Source organism: Hemicordylus capensis, chromosome 2, assembly GCF_027244095.1.
Source record: "Hemicordylus capensis ecotype Gifberg chromosome 2, rHemCap1.1.pri, whole genome shotgun sequence".
Classification (NCBI taxonomy): domain Eukaryota; kingdom Metazoa; phylum Chordata; class Lepidosauria; order Squamata; family Cordylidae; genus Hemicordylus; species Hemicordylus capensis.
The window spans coordinates 354066907-354083596 of record NC_069658.1 but is presented as its reverse complement, the minus strand read 5'-3'; the positions used below and the strand labels follow the sequence as shown (position 1 = coordinate 354083596).

At 43.2% G+C, this 16690-nt stretch overlaps 1 protein-coding gene across 1 annotated transcript in view; it reads right to left on the bottom strand.

Moving 5' to 3' along the window:
• PDLIM4 (PDZ and LIM domain 4) overlaps positions 1–517 on the bottom strand; it is a 139115-nt gene extending 138598 nt beyond the window's left edge. The window contains exon 1 of the mRNA XM_053299558.1: positions 189–517. Coding sequence (XP_053155533.1) covers positions 189–281 — 93 coding nt within the window. The 5' untranslated portion in view covers positions 282–517. The remainder of the gene's footprint in view (positions 1–188) is intronic.
• Between the last annotated feature and the right edge of the window lie 16173 nt (positions 518–16690).

Genomic DNA, 16690 nt, shown 5'->3' with positions numbered 1-16690 from the left:
AAGCCTCTCATCGGGAAAGGACGCAAGAGAGCGGCTGACCTCCCCCGCCCCCCCCCCCCCGCACACTTCGCAATGCTGCTCTGCCTAAGCCGGCGCAACATGTGCCTAAAAAAGCTGCCGGTTCCCGCCAAGTCTCCCATCCATCCCGCTGTGCCCGCCCAAAGGAGCCGGGTTCTCCTCAGACTTACCCGAGAGATCGTCAAGGGAGTGCTGAAGTCCTTGCCTCCCACGAGCCGGAACCCCCAAGGCGAAGGGCCATTCAAAGCCACTGTCTGGGGCATGGCGGCGCGGCGAGGCTCTTCAGCGCAGCAAGGAAGAGAGCGCCTGGTGGCGAGGCTTCGCTCGCGGCAGAGGGGAAGGCAGCGCCGGCTCCACTCGCTCTACGCCCGCTTCTCTCTCTGGCTCTGCTGCTTTCTAATCCACTTAAAGCGCCTGCTAATCTCCAGTCCGGCCTGACGTCTCTCTCTCTCTCTCTCTCTCGCGGCGTAGGGGAAAGGAGGAGGAGGAGGAGGAGGAGGGGAGAGGCGGGCCCCTTCGAGCTCTCAGGGCGGGCGGGCGAGCGGGCGGGAGTCCGACAGGCTGCTCGCAAGGAGCTGCTGCTTCGCTTCGAAGCAGAAACTCTGCTCAGGACCCGTCTCTTTGATGGTGAGGCCAGCCGTCCGAAAAGATCATTCATGACCCATTAGACTTCCGATGTGAATTATTTCCATCCCCACCACCCCATCCACAGAAGTTGCGCTTCCCCCTACCGCGCCCTCCAAAGTGTACCTGCTGCTTTCTCACTGTGTAGTACCAGGGGCTCATTCACACAGGCACGCGCATCACTCGGTTTCTCCACACTTGATAATGATTACTACTGTACACTTGGTGGACTCTTCCGCGCTGCATAGAACATTTGCAGAGAGCTGAGATGTCGCCTGCTGCCCGCCTTTATACACACTCAGCATAACCCGTGAAGGGATCTACACACACACATAAAGTGTATGCATGTAGGCTCCTCTGCCCATGTAACCCAGCCCCTTGGATAAGCAGGCTCCCTGATTACATGTGGAAAAGCCTGCCTGTGGTTATTGTGTATACCTATGTATACTCCACACAGAGATGCACCTCCTAGGGAATGTTGAAGCCTGGACTGGTCCTAAAGGCCTTCAGAGGGCCCCCACCCCACCCCGCTGCAAGTTAAGCATCATCCCCCCCCCCGCACACACACACACCATGACAGACGCAGTATTTTTAACACATGGGTTCCTGAGGGGACAAATAGCAACCGAACTCACAAGAATGTAAGAATATAAAACAGGTATATTTATGCAAATATGCATTAGCAGAAACATGTCAACCTGCAACTTAATATTTTATTTATTTATTTATTGTTAAATGTATATACTGCCTTTCATTAAAACAATCCCAAGGTGGCTTACAGCAAATTTAATAACAAGATTGTAAAAAAGACACAATTAAAATATTAAGCGAAAAATATAAAACAAATCTGATTAAAAATTTAAAACAGAAGCATAAAAGCAATACAAAGGACAAAGAGCAGCAGCAGAGACAATCTAAAGCCTGGATTAAAAGCCACGATTTAACAGGCTTTCTAAAAGCTGTGATGGAGACTGAGGAGCAAATAGCCACCGGGAGAGCATTCCAGAGTCTGGGGGCAGCAACAGAGAAGGCCCTGTTCTGAGTGCACGACAACCTAGACTCCCTCATTGTCGGCACCCGGAGCAGAGCCCCCTCAGATGACCTTGTCAAACGGGCAGCAATCCTTGAGAGCAGGCAGTCCCACAGGTATCCTGGGCCCAAACCGTTAACGACTTTAAAGGTCAAAACCAGCACCTTGAATTGGACCCGGAAACAAACTGGTAGCCAGTGCAGGTCTTTCAAAATGGGTGTGATGCACTCCCACCGGGCAGCTCCAGATAAAACCCTAGCTGCCGCATATTCCCATCCCATCCCACATATTCTCATCCCACATATTTCTCTCCCCATTCCACCCTCTGTCTCTAAAGCAGAAGTCAGGTTCGGTCACCTGGTGCAGTATGGGCCGGCAGTGCGACAAGCACACCACCCCGGTCAGATGAAAGAGAATTTGGGGGCCCCCAAGGGATGTGCAAGCCCTGGACTATAGCCTGGAAGATCAGGGGTAAGAGTGCCTCTGATTCCACAATAATGCATGCAGGGACAAGGAAAATGGGCACAATCCTGCTCCCTCTACATACATCAGTGTCATGTGTGTGAAAAGCCCTTTGAAGGTTTGCACCTGAATGTGTGAATGTCTCTGCTGAAAAGCACTGGCTGAACTCCAGATTGTAGTGCTATTGGACATGCACTATGCAGCAGGAGTTATTTTCATCAATCTCCCTTTCCCTTTGTAGCCAACTGCGATTCTGATTCTGTGAATGAACTGTGACTGTCCCTGAGGGCCAGGCACCTTTAGTCCGGTATACAGCAGCCCGCACGAGTTCTGCTTGTCTGCTTTGTTAATCAGGATGTTAGCCATGACTTTTTAAAATAATATTTAACAAAATTTACAAACATTAATCAAAAATATATTAACAACAATTTAGCAGAAATTAGGAGCACCTGTATTAAAAAACAAATTTCACATTAAAAATGGCATGAAGCACCATTATCCAATATCCAGTTAAACTTCTATTATCTAATCTTGAAATCTGCACTTCAAGAGCGGATGTCAGCCACTACAGACAATAAAGTCATATATTTGTCGACTTCCCCCTTGTCTAACACAGCATAGGGCATTCAGACCCTCTCTTCTTCTCAAAATTACTTTCATTAGATTTATTGGCACTTGTAACTGCAATTTACTGGAATAATGAAATCATCTTCCACTGAAGATGATGGAAAGGAAATCTGTCAGCATGCCTGTAAAGTGGAAAATCCCTCATTTTCCAGTTAAGGCACAAACAGGAAAGTCACCATTGCATAGAAATCTAAACAGAATTGTCTTTGTTTAAAACAGAATAACGGGGGTGGGGTGGTCTGTTTACCAAAATATCAAACATAGACTATGAACTTGTTCAAACACAGGTATAACATGGGACTGTCTTCTTATATGCCCTTTTCATTTTTATCAAAGCATCTTTGTGTTCTCAGCCTGCCAGTACAGAAATTGTCAATGTGTATTTTAATACCATTTCCAAAATATTCCATAGCCATGGCATTAAGAAATCTCAAGATTAGTTTAGAAATCCACATAGTTTGGAAATTTCATCTGAAACTTCTCACAACATTTTTCAAATCTTAATATTATTAGCAAGCTGTTATATAATATTAATAATAATAATAATAATAATAATAATAATAATAATAATAATAATAATAGACCTGGCAATGGCTTAAGAATGGCAAATTGAAGAAAGAAACAGAGGTTTTAATACTGGCTGCGCAAGAACAGGCACTAAGAACAAATGCAATAAGAGCAAAAGTCGAAAAATCCACCACAAACAGCAAGTGCCGCCTTTGTAAAGAAGCAGATGAAACAGTGGACCACCTAATCAGCTGTTGTAAAAAGATCACACAGACTGACTACAAACAAAGGCATGACAAGGTAGCAGGGATGATACACTGGAACATCTGCAAAAAATACAACCTACCTGTAGCCAAGAATTGGTGGGACCATAAAATTGAAAAAGTTGAAGAAAATGAAGATGTAAAAATATTATGGGACTTCCGACTACAAACAGACAAATATCTGCCACACAATACACCAGATATAACTGTAGTCGAGAAGAAAGAAAAACAAGTGAAAATAATCGACATAGCAATACCAGGGGATAGCAGAATAGAAGAAAAAGAAATAGAAAAAATCACCAAATACAAAGATCTACAAATTGAAATTGAAAGGCTGTGGCAGAAAAAGACCAAAATAATCCCAGTGGTAATTGGCGCCCTGGGTGCAGTTCCAAAAGACCTTGAAGAGCACCTCAACACCATAGGGGCCACAGAAATCACCATCAGCCAATTACAAAAAGCAGCTTTACTGGGAACAGCCTATATTCTGCGACAATATCTATAACAACTGACAATAAAATTCAGCCATCCCAGGTCCTTGGGAAGGACTCGATGTCTGGATAAAACAAACCAGTCAATAACACCTGTCTGACTGTGTAAACAAGAAATAATAATAGTAATTTGTTTACTACTACTATAATTTGATTTCTATACCGCCCTTCCAAAAATGGCTCAGGGCAGTTTACACAGAGAAATAACATCTATCTATCTATCTATCTATCTATCTATCTATCTATCTATCTATCTATCTAACTATCTAACATCTATCTAACATGCTCTGCACCCCCACAGTGATGTAGATAGGCTACACCTCCCTCGCAGCTCAGGTGGAAGAGGAATGCTGCAAGTCCATCAAACAGTAGAGGAGGAGAAAAGAGGCCTTGAAGAATATACCAAGGACAGTGAAGAAGATGCACTTCAAATGGTCAATAACGAGAAACTTTTCAACACCAATGAAAGAAAGCAGGCCTACAAGAAAGAACAAGTCAAGAACCGAGCAGAAAAATGGAAAAAAATATGCCCCTGCATGGTCAATATTTGCACAATATAAGTGGAAAATCAGACATCACCAAGACCTGGCAATGGCTTAAGAATGGTTACTTGAAGAAAGAAACAGAGGGTTTAATACTGGCTGCACAGGAACAGGCACTAAAAACAAATGCAATAAGAGCAAAAGTCGAAAAATCCACCACAAACAGAAAGTGCCGCCTTTGTAAAGAAGCAGATGAAACCGTGGACCACCTAATCAGCTGTTTTAAAAAGATCGCACAGACTGACTACAAACAAAAGCATGACAAGGTAGCAGGGATGATACACTGAAACATCTGCAAAAAATACAACCTACCTGTAGCCAAACATTGGTAGGACAATAAAATTGAAAAAGTTAAAGAAAATGAAGATGTAAAAATATTATGGGACTTCCGACTACAAACAGACAAACAGACAAACACAATACACCAGATATAACTGTAGTCGAGAAGAAAGAAAAACAAGTGAAAATAATCGACATAGCAATACCAGGGGATAGCAGAATAGAAGAAAAAGAAATAGAAAAAATCACCAAATACAAAGATCTACAAATGGAAAATGAAAGGCTGTGGCAGAAAAAGACCAAAATCATCCCAGTGGTAATTGGCGCCCTGGGTGCAGTTCCAAAAGACCTTGAAGAGCACCTCAACACCATAGGGGCCACAGAAATCACCATCAGCCAATTACAAAAAGCAGCTTTACTGGGAACAGCCTATATTCTGCGACGATATCTATAACAATTGACAATAAAATTCAGCCATCCCAGGTCCTTGGAAAGGACTCGATGTCTGGATAAAACAAACCAGTCAATAACACCTTTCTGACTGTGTAAACAAGAAATAATTTGGTTTCTATACCGCCCTTCCAAAAATGGCTCAGGGTGGTTTACACAGAGAAATAACATCTATCTATCTATCTATCTATCTATCTATCTATCTATCTATCTATCTATCTATCTATCTATCTAACATCTATAATATCAAACCTCTAACTTTTGCTGAAGTTACAGAAAGCTAGTTTGTCTCTTCACATCTTGGCTTTGCAAATAAGGCAATGCATCAAATTTAAATGGCATTTTCTAATCTTATCCACTCTTTTCCTATCTAGAGAAAGATGTGTGCTTTTCTGAATAACTGACTGAGTACTGTGGTTTTGTGGAGTATGTTAACATCAAATTCTTAGTGTTTGCAACTTTTTTGAGCCACAGTTTTTCCACTGGCAGCCATTCTGTCTTTCATTACTGAGGTTTTTAAGGCAACTCTCTCATTGACATGCAGTACAGGGCAATATACTATTAGAATGTTCAGAGGCAATATACTATTAGAATGCTTAGAATCAAGCAGAAAAGAGATTAAAATTCTTTTTAGTACCTCCGAGTCCACATAAAAATAAAAATCATGTTTATTTGGCTAAGAAGCAGCTACCTAGCCAAAACCTCTTTCAGATAATATTTTAATATAACTGACAGATCGACTGATTGATTGAAACTAGAATCCACCCTATCACAACGGCCCAGGATTGGTAACAGTACATTAATTATTATATCCTTATCTTGGGCAAAACCCCAACTAATTAATTATTTCTTATGCAATGCATCACAATTACTTCAAGACCATCAAACACACAAGATTTCTGATAAGTATTTCTTTTTCAACCAGTGATAAATCAAGATTTTACATGTGGATTCCCCAAGGGCAACATTCATTTGATATATCACTGCTGCTTGCATGGGAGTTTCCATAACTGAGCATACTGGTTCAGCAACACCATTATACATGGCCAATTGCAGTAATATGCATTGCTGTCCTATATAATGCACAAAGCTAGCATGTGATGTACTGAAGATCTGTGGTTGCAAGTATTGCAGGCATTATATATTATAGTTTCTGTTGGGGAGAAGATACCCTTATACAAACATTTTGACAGCAATTCTATATAGTAAGCATTATGAGAATTCTGATCAGAGAATATTAGCATGTTCTAAGCTGAAATGGTGCTGGAGAAGACTTTGGAGGATACCAGGGAAAGCCAGGAAAACAAACAAGTGGATCATAGAACAAATCAATCCAGAATTTTCACTGGAGCCACAAATGACCAGGCTCAAACTCTCATACTTCAGACACATTATACGAAAACCCAGCTCCCTTGAGAAGTCCATAATCCCGGGAAAATTTGAAGCAAAGAGAAGATGACCAGCATCAAGGTGGATGGACTTGATTACAACAGCAATGAATGCTCCACTGAGAGACTTAAAGGCCAAGCTGAAGACAGATCATCCTGGAGAGAATCTATCTATGCAGTTGCTAAGAGTCGACACCGACTTGATGGCACTTAATCAAGCAAGCAAGCAAGCAAGCAAGTAAGCAAGCAGAAATGGCAAGTCTATGGGTAAGCAAACTGTTGCCAGTTTAGCTGACAGTCATATTTGGTTGGTGGAAACTTAATGATACTGTTTCCTCTACATCGCTCTTTAGATAGGAATGTAATTCATAAGTGGGATACTAAAGTAAGAACACTGGAATGAAAGCTCCTTTTAGAGCAATCATCAGAGTGCGATGATAGGCTATTACAGACCTTATTGAATTTGGGTGAGTGCGTCTTAGAAGAGTCTCTGACTTTGTGACCACAGGGGAAATCTCTAGAGGGGAAATGTTGTTACGAAAAACCACTATGAGCCTTCATCTCCTGAGATGGTACCAATGGCCAAAACTGGTGGTTCTGGCTCGTGGATTATTCTAAGAACACAGTTCAAAATGTTTTTCAAGCATAAATATTTTTTAAGATTATGGTGGTGATCTTATACTACAGCTAAACTTTACACCATGCCATCTCACTTTCAACACTGGTGTAGCTTTTTGAATATTCAGACACCACTGATTGAAAAACAATGTTGGGCTGCTATGGCCTAACCCCAATATTATTTTTTACAAATAACATATACAATAAAATGAAGGCTTACAAACACAATGTAGAAACATTGCTATCCACTTTTTAAAAGGGTGGGTGGGTTGTGCATAGGGGAAACTGCACCATCCCAGCTGCCTACCTTCCCACTATTTAGTCCAGCAGGCAAGTTGAAAACCCACCATCCTGACCAGAAAACCACCCAGCTGAGTCCATCTGAGGAAGCTGGAGGGTACTTTGTGTAAGCACAGACGGGAGCCTCTTTCCTGTGCTTTCAAAGTGCATTGGGTGTTGCTGCCTCTTCCCACAAGGGCATTGCCTGGAAGAGTGGGAGGTTGCTGTCATTGAAAGATTTGAAGGGTGGTGCTTCATGTGGGGCTTGTAATTAGTTAAGAGCCAAGCAGGGTAAAAGGAATACAGGCTTTTGTTGAATGATCCAGTTTAGCTTCTCTCCCACTCAGTGTTCCTCCTGCACTCCCTCCCTGCTGCTGGCTGGGTCACTTCCTGTGAGCTATTCCTTCATCCAGCGACTGCATCCCCATATTAATCCTCCTGTCTGCTTCCCTCACTCTCTCATTTGGTTCTGCATACAGTGACACAGGCGGAATACAGTGGGCTTGGGCTGCTAGAATCAGCTAGAGATGAAGTGTCAAATTCCTCCTATTGCTAGAAATAAGGCACTTGCTATTCATTTTCACGGGAAGAGCATGCTTCAGCAGCGTGAGCCGTGCTATTGACGGAACCTTTTCCTGTGCTGTCACGCAGGAAAATACATCTTTCAAAAACACATTTAGTTCTTCCGAAGTGATGTGCTTCCTTCTCAAGTGTTCAAATGCACCTTCCTGCATTTTTTGGAAAGCACCCTGGCTATCCCTCACCCCAAGGCTGTCTCTGCAGCAGTCATTGTCACCACTTTTCATCAAATGCGGATAGAATACAATACAGTTGGCATCAGATGGGGTTAATGCAAGTAAAGTGTACCGAAAATAAAATGAGTTTTCAATTATCTTAGGTCTAAAGTATCAGAGTCTAATTATTCTAATAGTATAGTAGCAATGCACCTTAAGATGAAACTTCTTGTTATGCCAGTAATTCAAGTGTGAAATTCTAATTAAAAACAAGTAACTAAAGCAGGAGAAGCTGGTATTTTAGCAAATGTATGGGGTAGTGCATTATTTAGCTTCACACAAACATCAGCAAGATTAATAGCTTGTACTTTCTGTCCACTCAGGCAGAAGGTGAAGTTGAATGAGGTACAAGATGACTGAAGTACATGGGTACAAATGTACATGTGTGTGTTTGAACACACACACACACACACACACACATTTTGCAGAAGTCCAGCACATCCAAACAGCCCACTTTTGTTCAGACAAAAGTGCAGTTGATGAAAGTGCATTGAAAGAAAAATTTCCTCATAGTAGCACAAAAAATTATAAACTCAAGAAATGCTTTGAGCACTTGTGAAATTATACTTTTCTTCCATCTGGATAAAATGATTATAATATTCCAACTGGGTCTATCCTCTATTGTTTTTCTTTTGTGTTTTCTTTTATCACTAGACAGTTGTTAAATGAATTATTTTCTTCCTTATAGTATTTCATAAGAAAAATAATGTGCACAGAAAAGTCCTTTTAAAAGTGGAATCTGTCACATAGAGCAACATAGTTACTTCACTGAAAGGTTCCAGTTGAATGAGTTTTCTGAAAGTGCTCTTATTGCACCCAGATGTAATGTGGTAAACATGAAACACCAAAGTCCATTTATTTATTTATATTCGAGAGCTTGCAAGTCAAAGTGTGGAGGAAGAATGGGGGGATATTTTTACAGCCTTTCCCCCTTAAGTGTGGCTATTAGCACAACTGTGTGGTTTTTCTTCTTCTGTTGCAACTATTGCAAGTTCTGTATATTTGGTGCTATTATGCAAACATCCTTAAGGACGAGGATATTTAAACAAGAGCATACTTTTGATGGCTGAAAATAGTTTAGTAGGACGCAATCAACTGAATCACAAGCTGAGCATGAGTATCTATCTATATAATTAATTCACTTGGCCGGCTATGCGTGGAGATGCGTGGTGAGGCTCTTGCGGCGGAACTCTCGCAACACACTGCGAAAGTCACTGGCATTGGGCAGGAGAACTCCGGCAGTCCAGCGGCAGACTGCTGGGACGGAGGGAGAGGAGTGAGCGCTGCACAAAGAGATTGGGGCCCGAGGGCAGGGGGAGATATTTTGGGGACATTGATGGACGGAAAATTGGGGCCCGATAGCATGGGCATGGGGCAGACTAGGCACTGGATTGGCTGGGCAGCGGAGGCTTGCGCGCAGCAGGAGGCTGTTGAATGGCCCCCGAACTCCAACGAGCACTCCGACTTTGGGCGGCAGAGGAGGTAGGCGGGCGAAAATGGCGGGGAGGGAGGGAGCTCGGTGGGGAGAGAAACGGACGGAGAAAGCGCTGTGGAATGGACTGGGGTGGACGGAAGGAGGGAAGCGGTGGGGAAAGGACTGGGGAAGGATGGGGAATGGATTGGTGCAGAAGGTGGTGGGAGACTAGGGCAGAAGGTGGGGGGAGATTGGGGCAGAATGTGGGGGGAGGGCAGGGAAGATGGGGCAGAAGGTGAGGGAGAGCAGAAGGTGGAGGAGGACAGGGGAGATGGGCAGAGAGCAAGCAAGAGAGTGATAGGGAGAAAGCGAGTGAGAGAGTGGGGGGAGAGAGAGAGTGGTGGGGGAGAGAACGAGCGAGAGAGTGGGGGGAGAGTGAGCGAGAGAGTGGTGGTGGGGAGAGCATGAGCGAGGGGGGGGGAGAGCAAGTGAGAGAGAGGTGGGGGGAGAGAGGGGGATGCCACAGGCTCAGTGTACTACCGCACAAGTCATATTGTCTAATTGGATGGAACTGGAACTAGAACTGGATAATAAGGGAAAGTACCAAGAAAATTTTCTACCTGTTCTTTTAAATACTTATTTCAAGTGGAAATCTTGCAATCTTTTGAAATTATTCATTTTATTTCTGAGAATATGAGTCATGCATTGCAGCACTTTTCTTGATTTCTGTTTGTGTGCAATCAATATCTCAGTCCAGACTTCATGAGCTAACACACAGAAGTCCCATTTAGGATGGGTGCAAACGGTATTATAGCACTAGCTTCCTGGCCTTTTAGCATCTCTAAATTTTTCTTTTCTTTTCTACGATTACATTCTTAAATTTTCTTATTTTTGTATTGCCAAAAAATTGAAACAAACTGTAATGTAAAGAGTTGATTTTTTCTAGGGGAAGAGCTTGCTGATGTCATCAGAAAGGCTCCAGGCCTGTTATATAGTTGAAATAAAGCTCTTGGAAAAGATAGGCTTGTCTCAATTCTCTCAGTATAATACATAAACCTCCCTCTATAACATGTAGATAATCTCTCCCGGATTCCTGATATATTAACATATAATAAATTGAAGTGAATGTGGGGCAAGATAGGGGAAGGAATAACTTAGAATTTGGACAAGAGGAAAGAAAGAAAGAAAATATAAAGAAAAAAAATTACATATGCATGGTTGGGTATATAAATTATTGGCCTCCTATATTCAGGTAGTCAAATAGTCAAGCTGCAGTTATCTCTTATAACTTTTGTCAAAGGGTTCAGGCTATGTTGACCAGATTTTAAAATGTTTTTCTAGTGTTTCTCTCCTGTAAACATTACCCATTCCCTCACTGTCAGTTCTAGCATATTCTTGTGACTTTCCTCCAGTTTGGGTGAAGATGTGGCCTTCTATGTCCACAGTAACAACAACACCCCATGAAGACATCAGATGATACATATCCAAGAACTGCTGTGATAGCAGAAAGATTTTTCAGATATTCTAGCCAGAATTGTCAGAATTAAGATATTACTGGGTAGCTGCAAAGCATACGTGCCAATTTTGCTTTGGGGGTCTTGTATCTCTAGCATTGTGTGTGCACAATGATTCTTATTCTGGCAAATCTTCCTGGTGCCCAGTATATTCTTTGGAGCATTTTTAGCCTACAAGCTTATGAGGTCACCCAGCTGTGTGTGTTTGTGTGTGTGTGCCCCCATCAACTTCATAATGTCTGGACCAATGTGAACCAAATTGGCGACAGCTGTAGGGACACCTCAGTGGCATAGTTTGTAATGATGTCATCCACCCCAATTCAAGATGGCGGATGCGTAAAAGTTTCAGGCGCAAGAGGGCTAACTTGTGGATAGTCTAGCCAATTTGAACCGAATTCAGTACAGTTGTAGTGAGTGGTACATGGGGACACCTCAATGGCATAGTTTGTGATGATGTCACTCACCCCAATTCAAAATGGCAGACACAGAAACGTTTGAAGCACAAGTGGGTTAACTTGTGAACTGACTATCCAGTTTGAACCAAATTTGCTACAGCTGTAGGGACACATAAGGATACCTTGATGGTGTAGTTTGTGATGATATCATCCACCCCAGTGCAAGATGGCAGACACATGAACGTTTGAGGCACAAGAGGGCTAGCTTGTGAATCACCTAATCAACTGCTAAAACTGGGATAAGGGGACAGGTTCATGTGTGGATTGGTAACTGGTTGAAGGAAAGAAAAAAGAAGGTAGGAATAAGTAGTTCTCTAATCAGAGGGAAGTAAGAAGTGAGGTCCCTCATGGATCTGTACTGGGACCAGTGATATTTAACCTATTAATAAAATGATAGAGACGTTGCGGTAAGCAGCGCAGTGGCCAAATTTGCAGATGACACCAAACTATTTAAGGTGGTGAAATTCAAAACAGAGAGGCGAGTCTCACGATCAGTGAGACCCGCTGGAGGGGGTTCTGCAGGGAGAGGGGGCTTACCCCGCTCTCTCCACAGACAATCAAGGCAGCAGCCCAGGCCGCCCACACAACAGTGTCATGAGCACATGGATGGACTCTGAGGAGGAGGAGGAGGAGGAGGAGGAGGAGGAGGAGGAGGAGGAGGAAGAAGAGACTGTAGGGAGGGTAGCAGAGGTGAGAGTGCAAGGCCCATAACTTGCAGAGGAGAGTGGGACCAGCCCACGGGAGGCTGGAGAAGAGTTAGAGCCTGTCGTGGCAGCTCCTGTGGAAAAAGGACAGCCGGTCTCAGCAGTGGAGAGGCATCGCTCAAAGAGACAGCAGGAGATAAAGGACCACATGCGCATGCGACTAACAAGCAAGGCTGCTGAGTCAGGGATCCATGATTCCTTCAGCCTATATAAGCCAGCTTTGCCACAGCCGCTGTGCTGGTATCAACATTGTTCTTCACTGAGATACTTGGCTGTGTTCCTGTTTGCTGTGCCTGTGTTTTGACCTTGGACCGTTTGGACTGATTTTGGACTCTGTTCAACTGACTCTGGTTTGAAGAAACTGCTTACTGCCTGGCTTTGTTGTTTGCCTCCTGCCCCTGTCTGTTTCACTTACAAGTGGCTGAGATTTATAGTTTCAGATTAGTGGGACAGGTTTATGACAGACTGCCGGCTCCATCATGGAGCCGGCAGGGGCTGTGGGGATCGGGGGCTGTGTGGCCCCTGGAAGTTCCAGGATGCCCCATGCGAGCGTGCAGGGCATCCTGGAGGGACCCCCGAGCCCAGGAGGCTGCTTGTAGCCTCCCAGCCGGGGTTATCCTTGTATGTTGCCACGGTGCTGAGCCGTGCCGTGACAATATACAATCAGGAAGCCCGTTAGCGGAACACTCACTCCGCTAACCTGAGTTAAGGGGAGGGCTGCTTTGGCGGGCTAGCTGCCAGGGAACCACCGGGCCTGCCAGCCAGCCTGCTGGTTCTCACGATGAATGGAAAGGGGGCTAAGCTCCCTTAGCCCACTTTCCAGTGATTGTGAGAATACCCTCAGATTGTGAGGATCTCCAAAAGGATCTCTTCAGACTGGTGAAGTGGGCAACAAAATGGCAAATGTGGTTCATTGTAAGTAAGTGTAAAGTGATGCACATTGGGGCAAAAAAAAACCCCAACTTTACATATACGCTGATGGAATCTGACCAGGAGAGGGATCTTGGGGTTGTGGTGGACAGCTCACTGAAAGTGCAAATTCGGTGCACAGCAGCTGTGAAAAGGGCAAATTCCATGATAGTGATCATTAGGAAAGGGATTGAAAATAAAACTGCTAATATCATAATGCCTTTATACAAATCTAGGGTGTGGCCACACTTGGAGTACTGTGTATAGTTCTGGTTACCATATGTCAAAAAGGATGCTCTAGAACTGGAATAGGTACAGAAGAGGACAACCAAGCTGATCAGGGGCCTTACAAGACAAGGCTACAACACCTGGGGCTTTTTAGCTTTAAAAAAAGACGACTAAAGGGAGACATGATAGAAGTCTATGAATTATGTATGGTGTGGAGTGGGGATAGAAAGAAATTGTTCTCCCTCACTCATTACTCTACAACCAGGGGTCATCCCATGAAACTGATGGCCAGGAAATTAAGGACCAACAAAAGTAAGTACTTTTTCACACAACACACAACCTATGGAATTCTCTTCCGCAGGGTGTGCTGACAGTCACCAGCCTGGATTGCTTTTAAGAGGGGCTTAGACAAATTCATGGAGGACAGATATATCAATGAATACCAGTTCATTCATGTATTTGCTCCTCAGATTTTTAGACCACCCCAAACTTGTGTCTCTGAGTAGTTTACAATAACATAAAAGTAATCAAAATGAAAACCACAATCGAATTAAAAAGCTTGGGTGACAAAATGAATCTTTAGGAACTTTTGAAAAGTTGTCAGAGATGAGGAGGCTTCCCAGGTGTAAGGGGAGCAACAGCAGGAGGGAGGGCAAGCCCTCAGCTCTTGCCTGTGAGCTTCTTAGAGGCATGTGGTGGGCCACTGTGTGAAGAATGGACTATCCTTTCTTATATACAGTATATCTTCTTTTTTCTTTGTTAGTTATTTTTTTAAAAAAAATTATGCCATCTTTCTGAGCAATAATAACTTGATAGCATCTGAGTACCCAGAATGTTGGGGGCAATATGCTACATCATTGTAAACCGCTTAGAGAGCTCCGGCTATAGAGCGGTATATAAATGTAAGTGCTATTGCTATTGCTATTGCTAGCATCAACAGATACTGCCCAGAGCTTTTTAGTATCATTTGATCTATTCTTGTACACATAGACTGAGTTCCAAACATAGCAGATTGGCAATAATTCAGCCTGCATGAACAGCTTGACCATAATTCTTTCTGTTATGGCATCTTTGCAAAATAATTTGTAGAATATCTTTGAATCTCATTGTTTGGATTATATCCAAGCAAACCTGAACCCTAAGGCGGAACTGACTTCAGGTTTGAAATTGATTACTTAATTTATAGGCTTGGCTTTACAGAACTTCTCAGCTTGGAATTATTTTGCATTGTGAAAGGTCTTTGGAACATGTCCATGTGCTGAGAGTCATGGCTGCAAACTGTATCCATTTGTTTGTTTAAAGCATTTATCAAATGTTTATCATAATTTATGTAAGACTGATGTATAGCAAACACCAAGTTGAAATGCAAAACATTAAATATTTCTAAATATCTATTTGTCACATTAGATTTTTTTCTGTTCTAAACTGCCACCTACAAGTGGCAAAACTTGTTGACAAATGTGAGTACCAAGTAGTTCTGTAGGATGACTGTATGAGTAGCATAATTGCTGTTCAAGATACCTGCATTAGAAAATACAGTGATATAGGAACCCTGGAATCTTTAGGTTTAGTGAATACAGGAAGGTAAGGCAAAGTTTAGCTAATGATAAAAACTATAATTACCCCTTTCCCCCCAAAGAAGCAGCCAAGATTAAGAACAAGATGATCTTCTTTAATTTGTTTTGACAACTATTTGCATATGGCCAGCTTGAATTGTATGTCCATTGGCCCATCCTAATGGTGTAGGGGAGAAACATGAGTCATACACCTCCCTTATGTGTCAAACAGGTCATTCTCATGACCATGCTGGGGAGGGCAGTCAGAGAGGCAGTCTCCTGCCTGCCTCCTCACACATGACCTCCCTGCCCCTCTAAGCTCTGCTGTTCTCCCAGCACACGATCGGTGCTGCGATGAGCAGCAGAGCTGGGAGCCAAATGAGGAAGTCCTCCAGCATCCCACAATGCACCATGTCCTTCTACCTCAGTAAAAGCCTGGAAGGACGAAACTCGAGCTACCCAGCGGGACAGCGCCAGAAATGGGCTTGATCCCAGCACTCCACATGAGCAGCCCTACTTGGGTAGCTGTGCAAGCCTGGGTAGGGCTGCTCAGGTGCATGCCTTCATTCTGTTTTGCCACTACCTGATCATGCAGGAGGGTGGAACAGTAGTATTTCTTTGACATGTACAATTAGGTAGTGGTGGGATGGCATGCTGAGGCTTATGAATGAACAAACTTATTCTCCTCCTTAAGTTAAAATTTTTAACTTAAAATAGGGCAGTGAACATATTTTCCAAACCAGCCCTTAGTTTTCCAGTGTACTTACTTTTGGAGTGTGGGGTTTGTTGGTTTGTTGGTTTGTTGGTTTGTTGTTTGCTACTGGTTCATTTGAGGTAATGATGTGGCCAAGGAACTTTGTTAGTTACAAACAGAACCAATCCATTTATTTAGGAAAATGGATGGTATAGTCCTCCTGGAAGCTGGTTACTGGGATGTCAGCTTTACACAAGCAGGAAGTTTTTGACTTGATGAGCATTAAATATTTCAGTCTGTTATCTATCTATCTATCTATCTATCTATCTATCTATCTATCTATCTATCTATCTATTTCTCTAAGGTGTACTCATGGCTAATCCCATGAGTGGCAGCTCACATGAGAGTTTGCAAGCAGAAGCACTGTGGTGATTGGGCAGTGGGGATTCCATATGTAGATAGGGAAGAGGAGCCTGTGAGGGCAGAAACACCATGGTGATTGGGCAGTGGAGATTCCATATGCAGGTAGGGATGAGGAGCCTGTGATGGTTAAGGTCAGTTGGAATGCAACTGTTACTGGTCAGAAGATGTTCTTGATTGTAGAGGAGAGGAATCTATCTATATATAAAAAGATAGTGGGCAGGGGTCTGCAAAGAGAGGGGTCGTGAGGGAGGAAAGAGTCCCTTCAGGAGAAGGAGGCTGACGTTGTGTGAATTAGATAAGGAAACAAGATCTGTTAACTCAGGAAGGGAAAGAGAGAGAGAGAGAGAGAGAGAGAGAGAGAGAGAGAGAGAGAGAGAAGGGAGGGGAAGAGCGAGAGGAGGAGAGAAAGAGAGAACAAGAA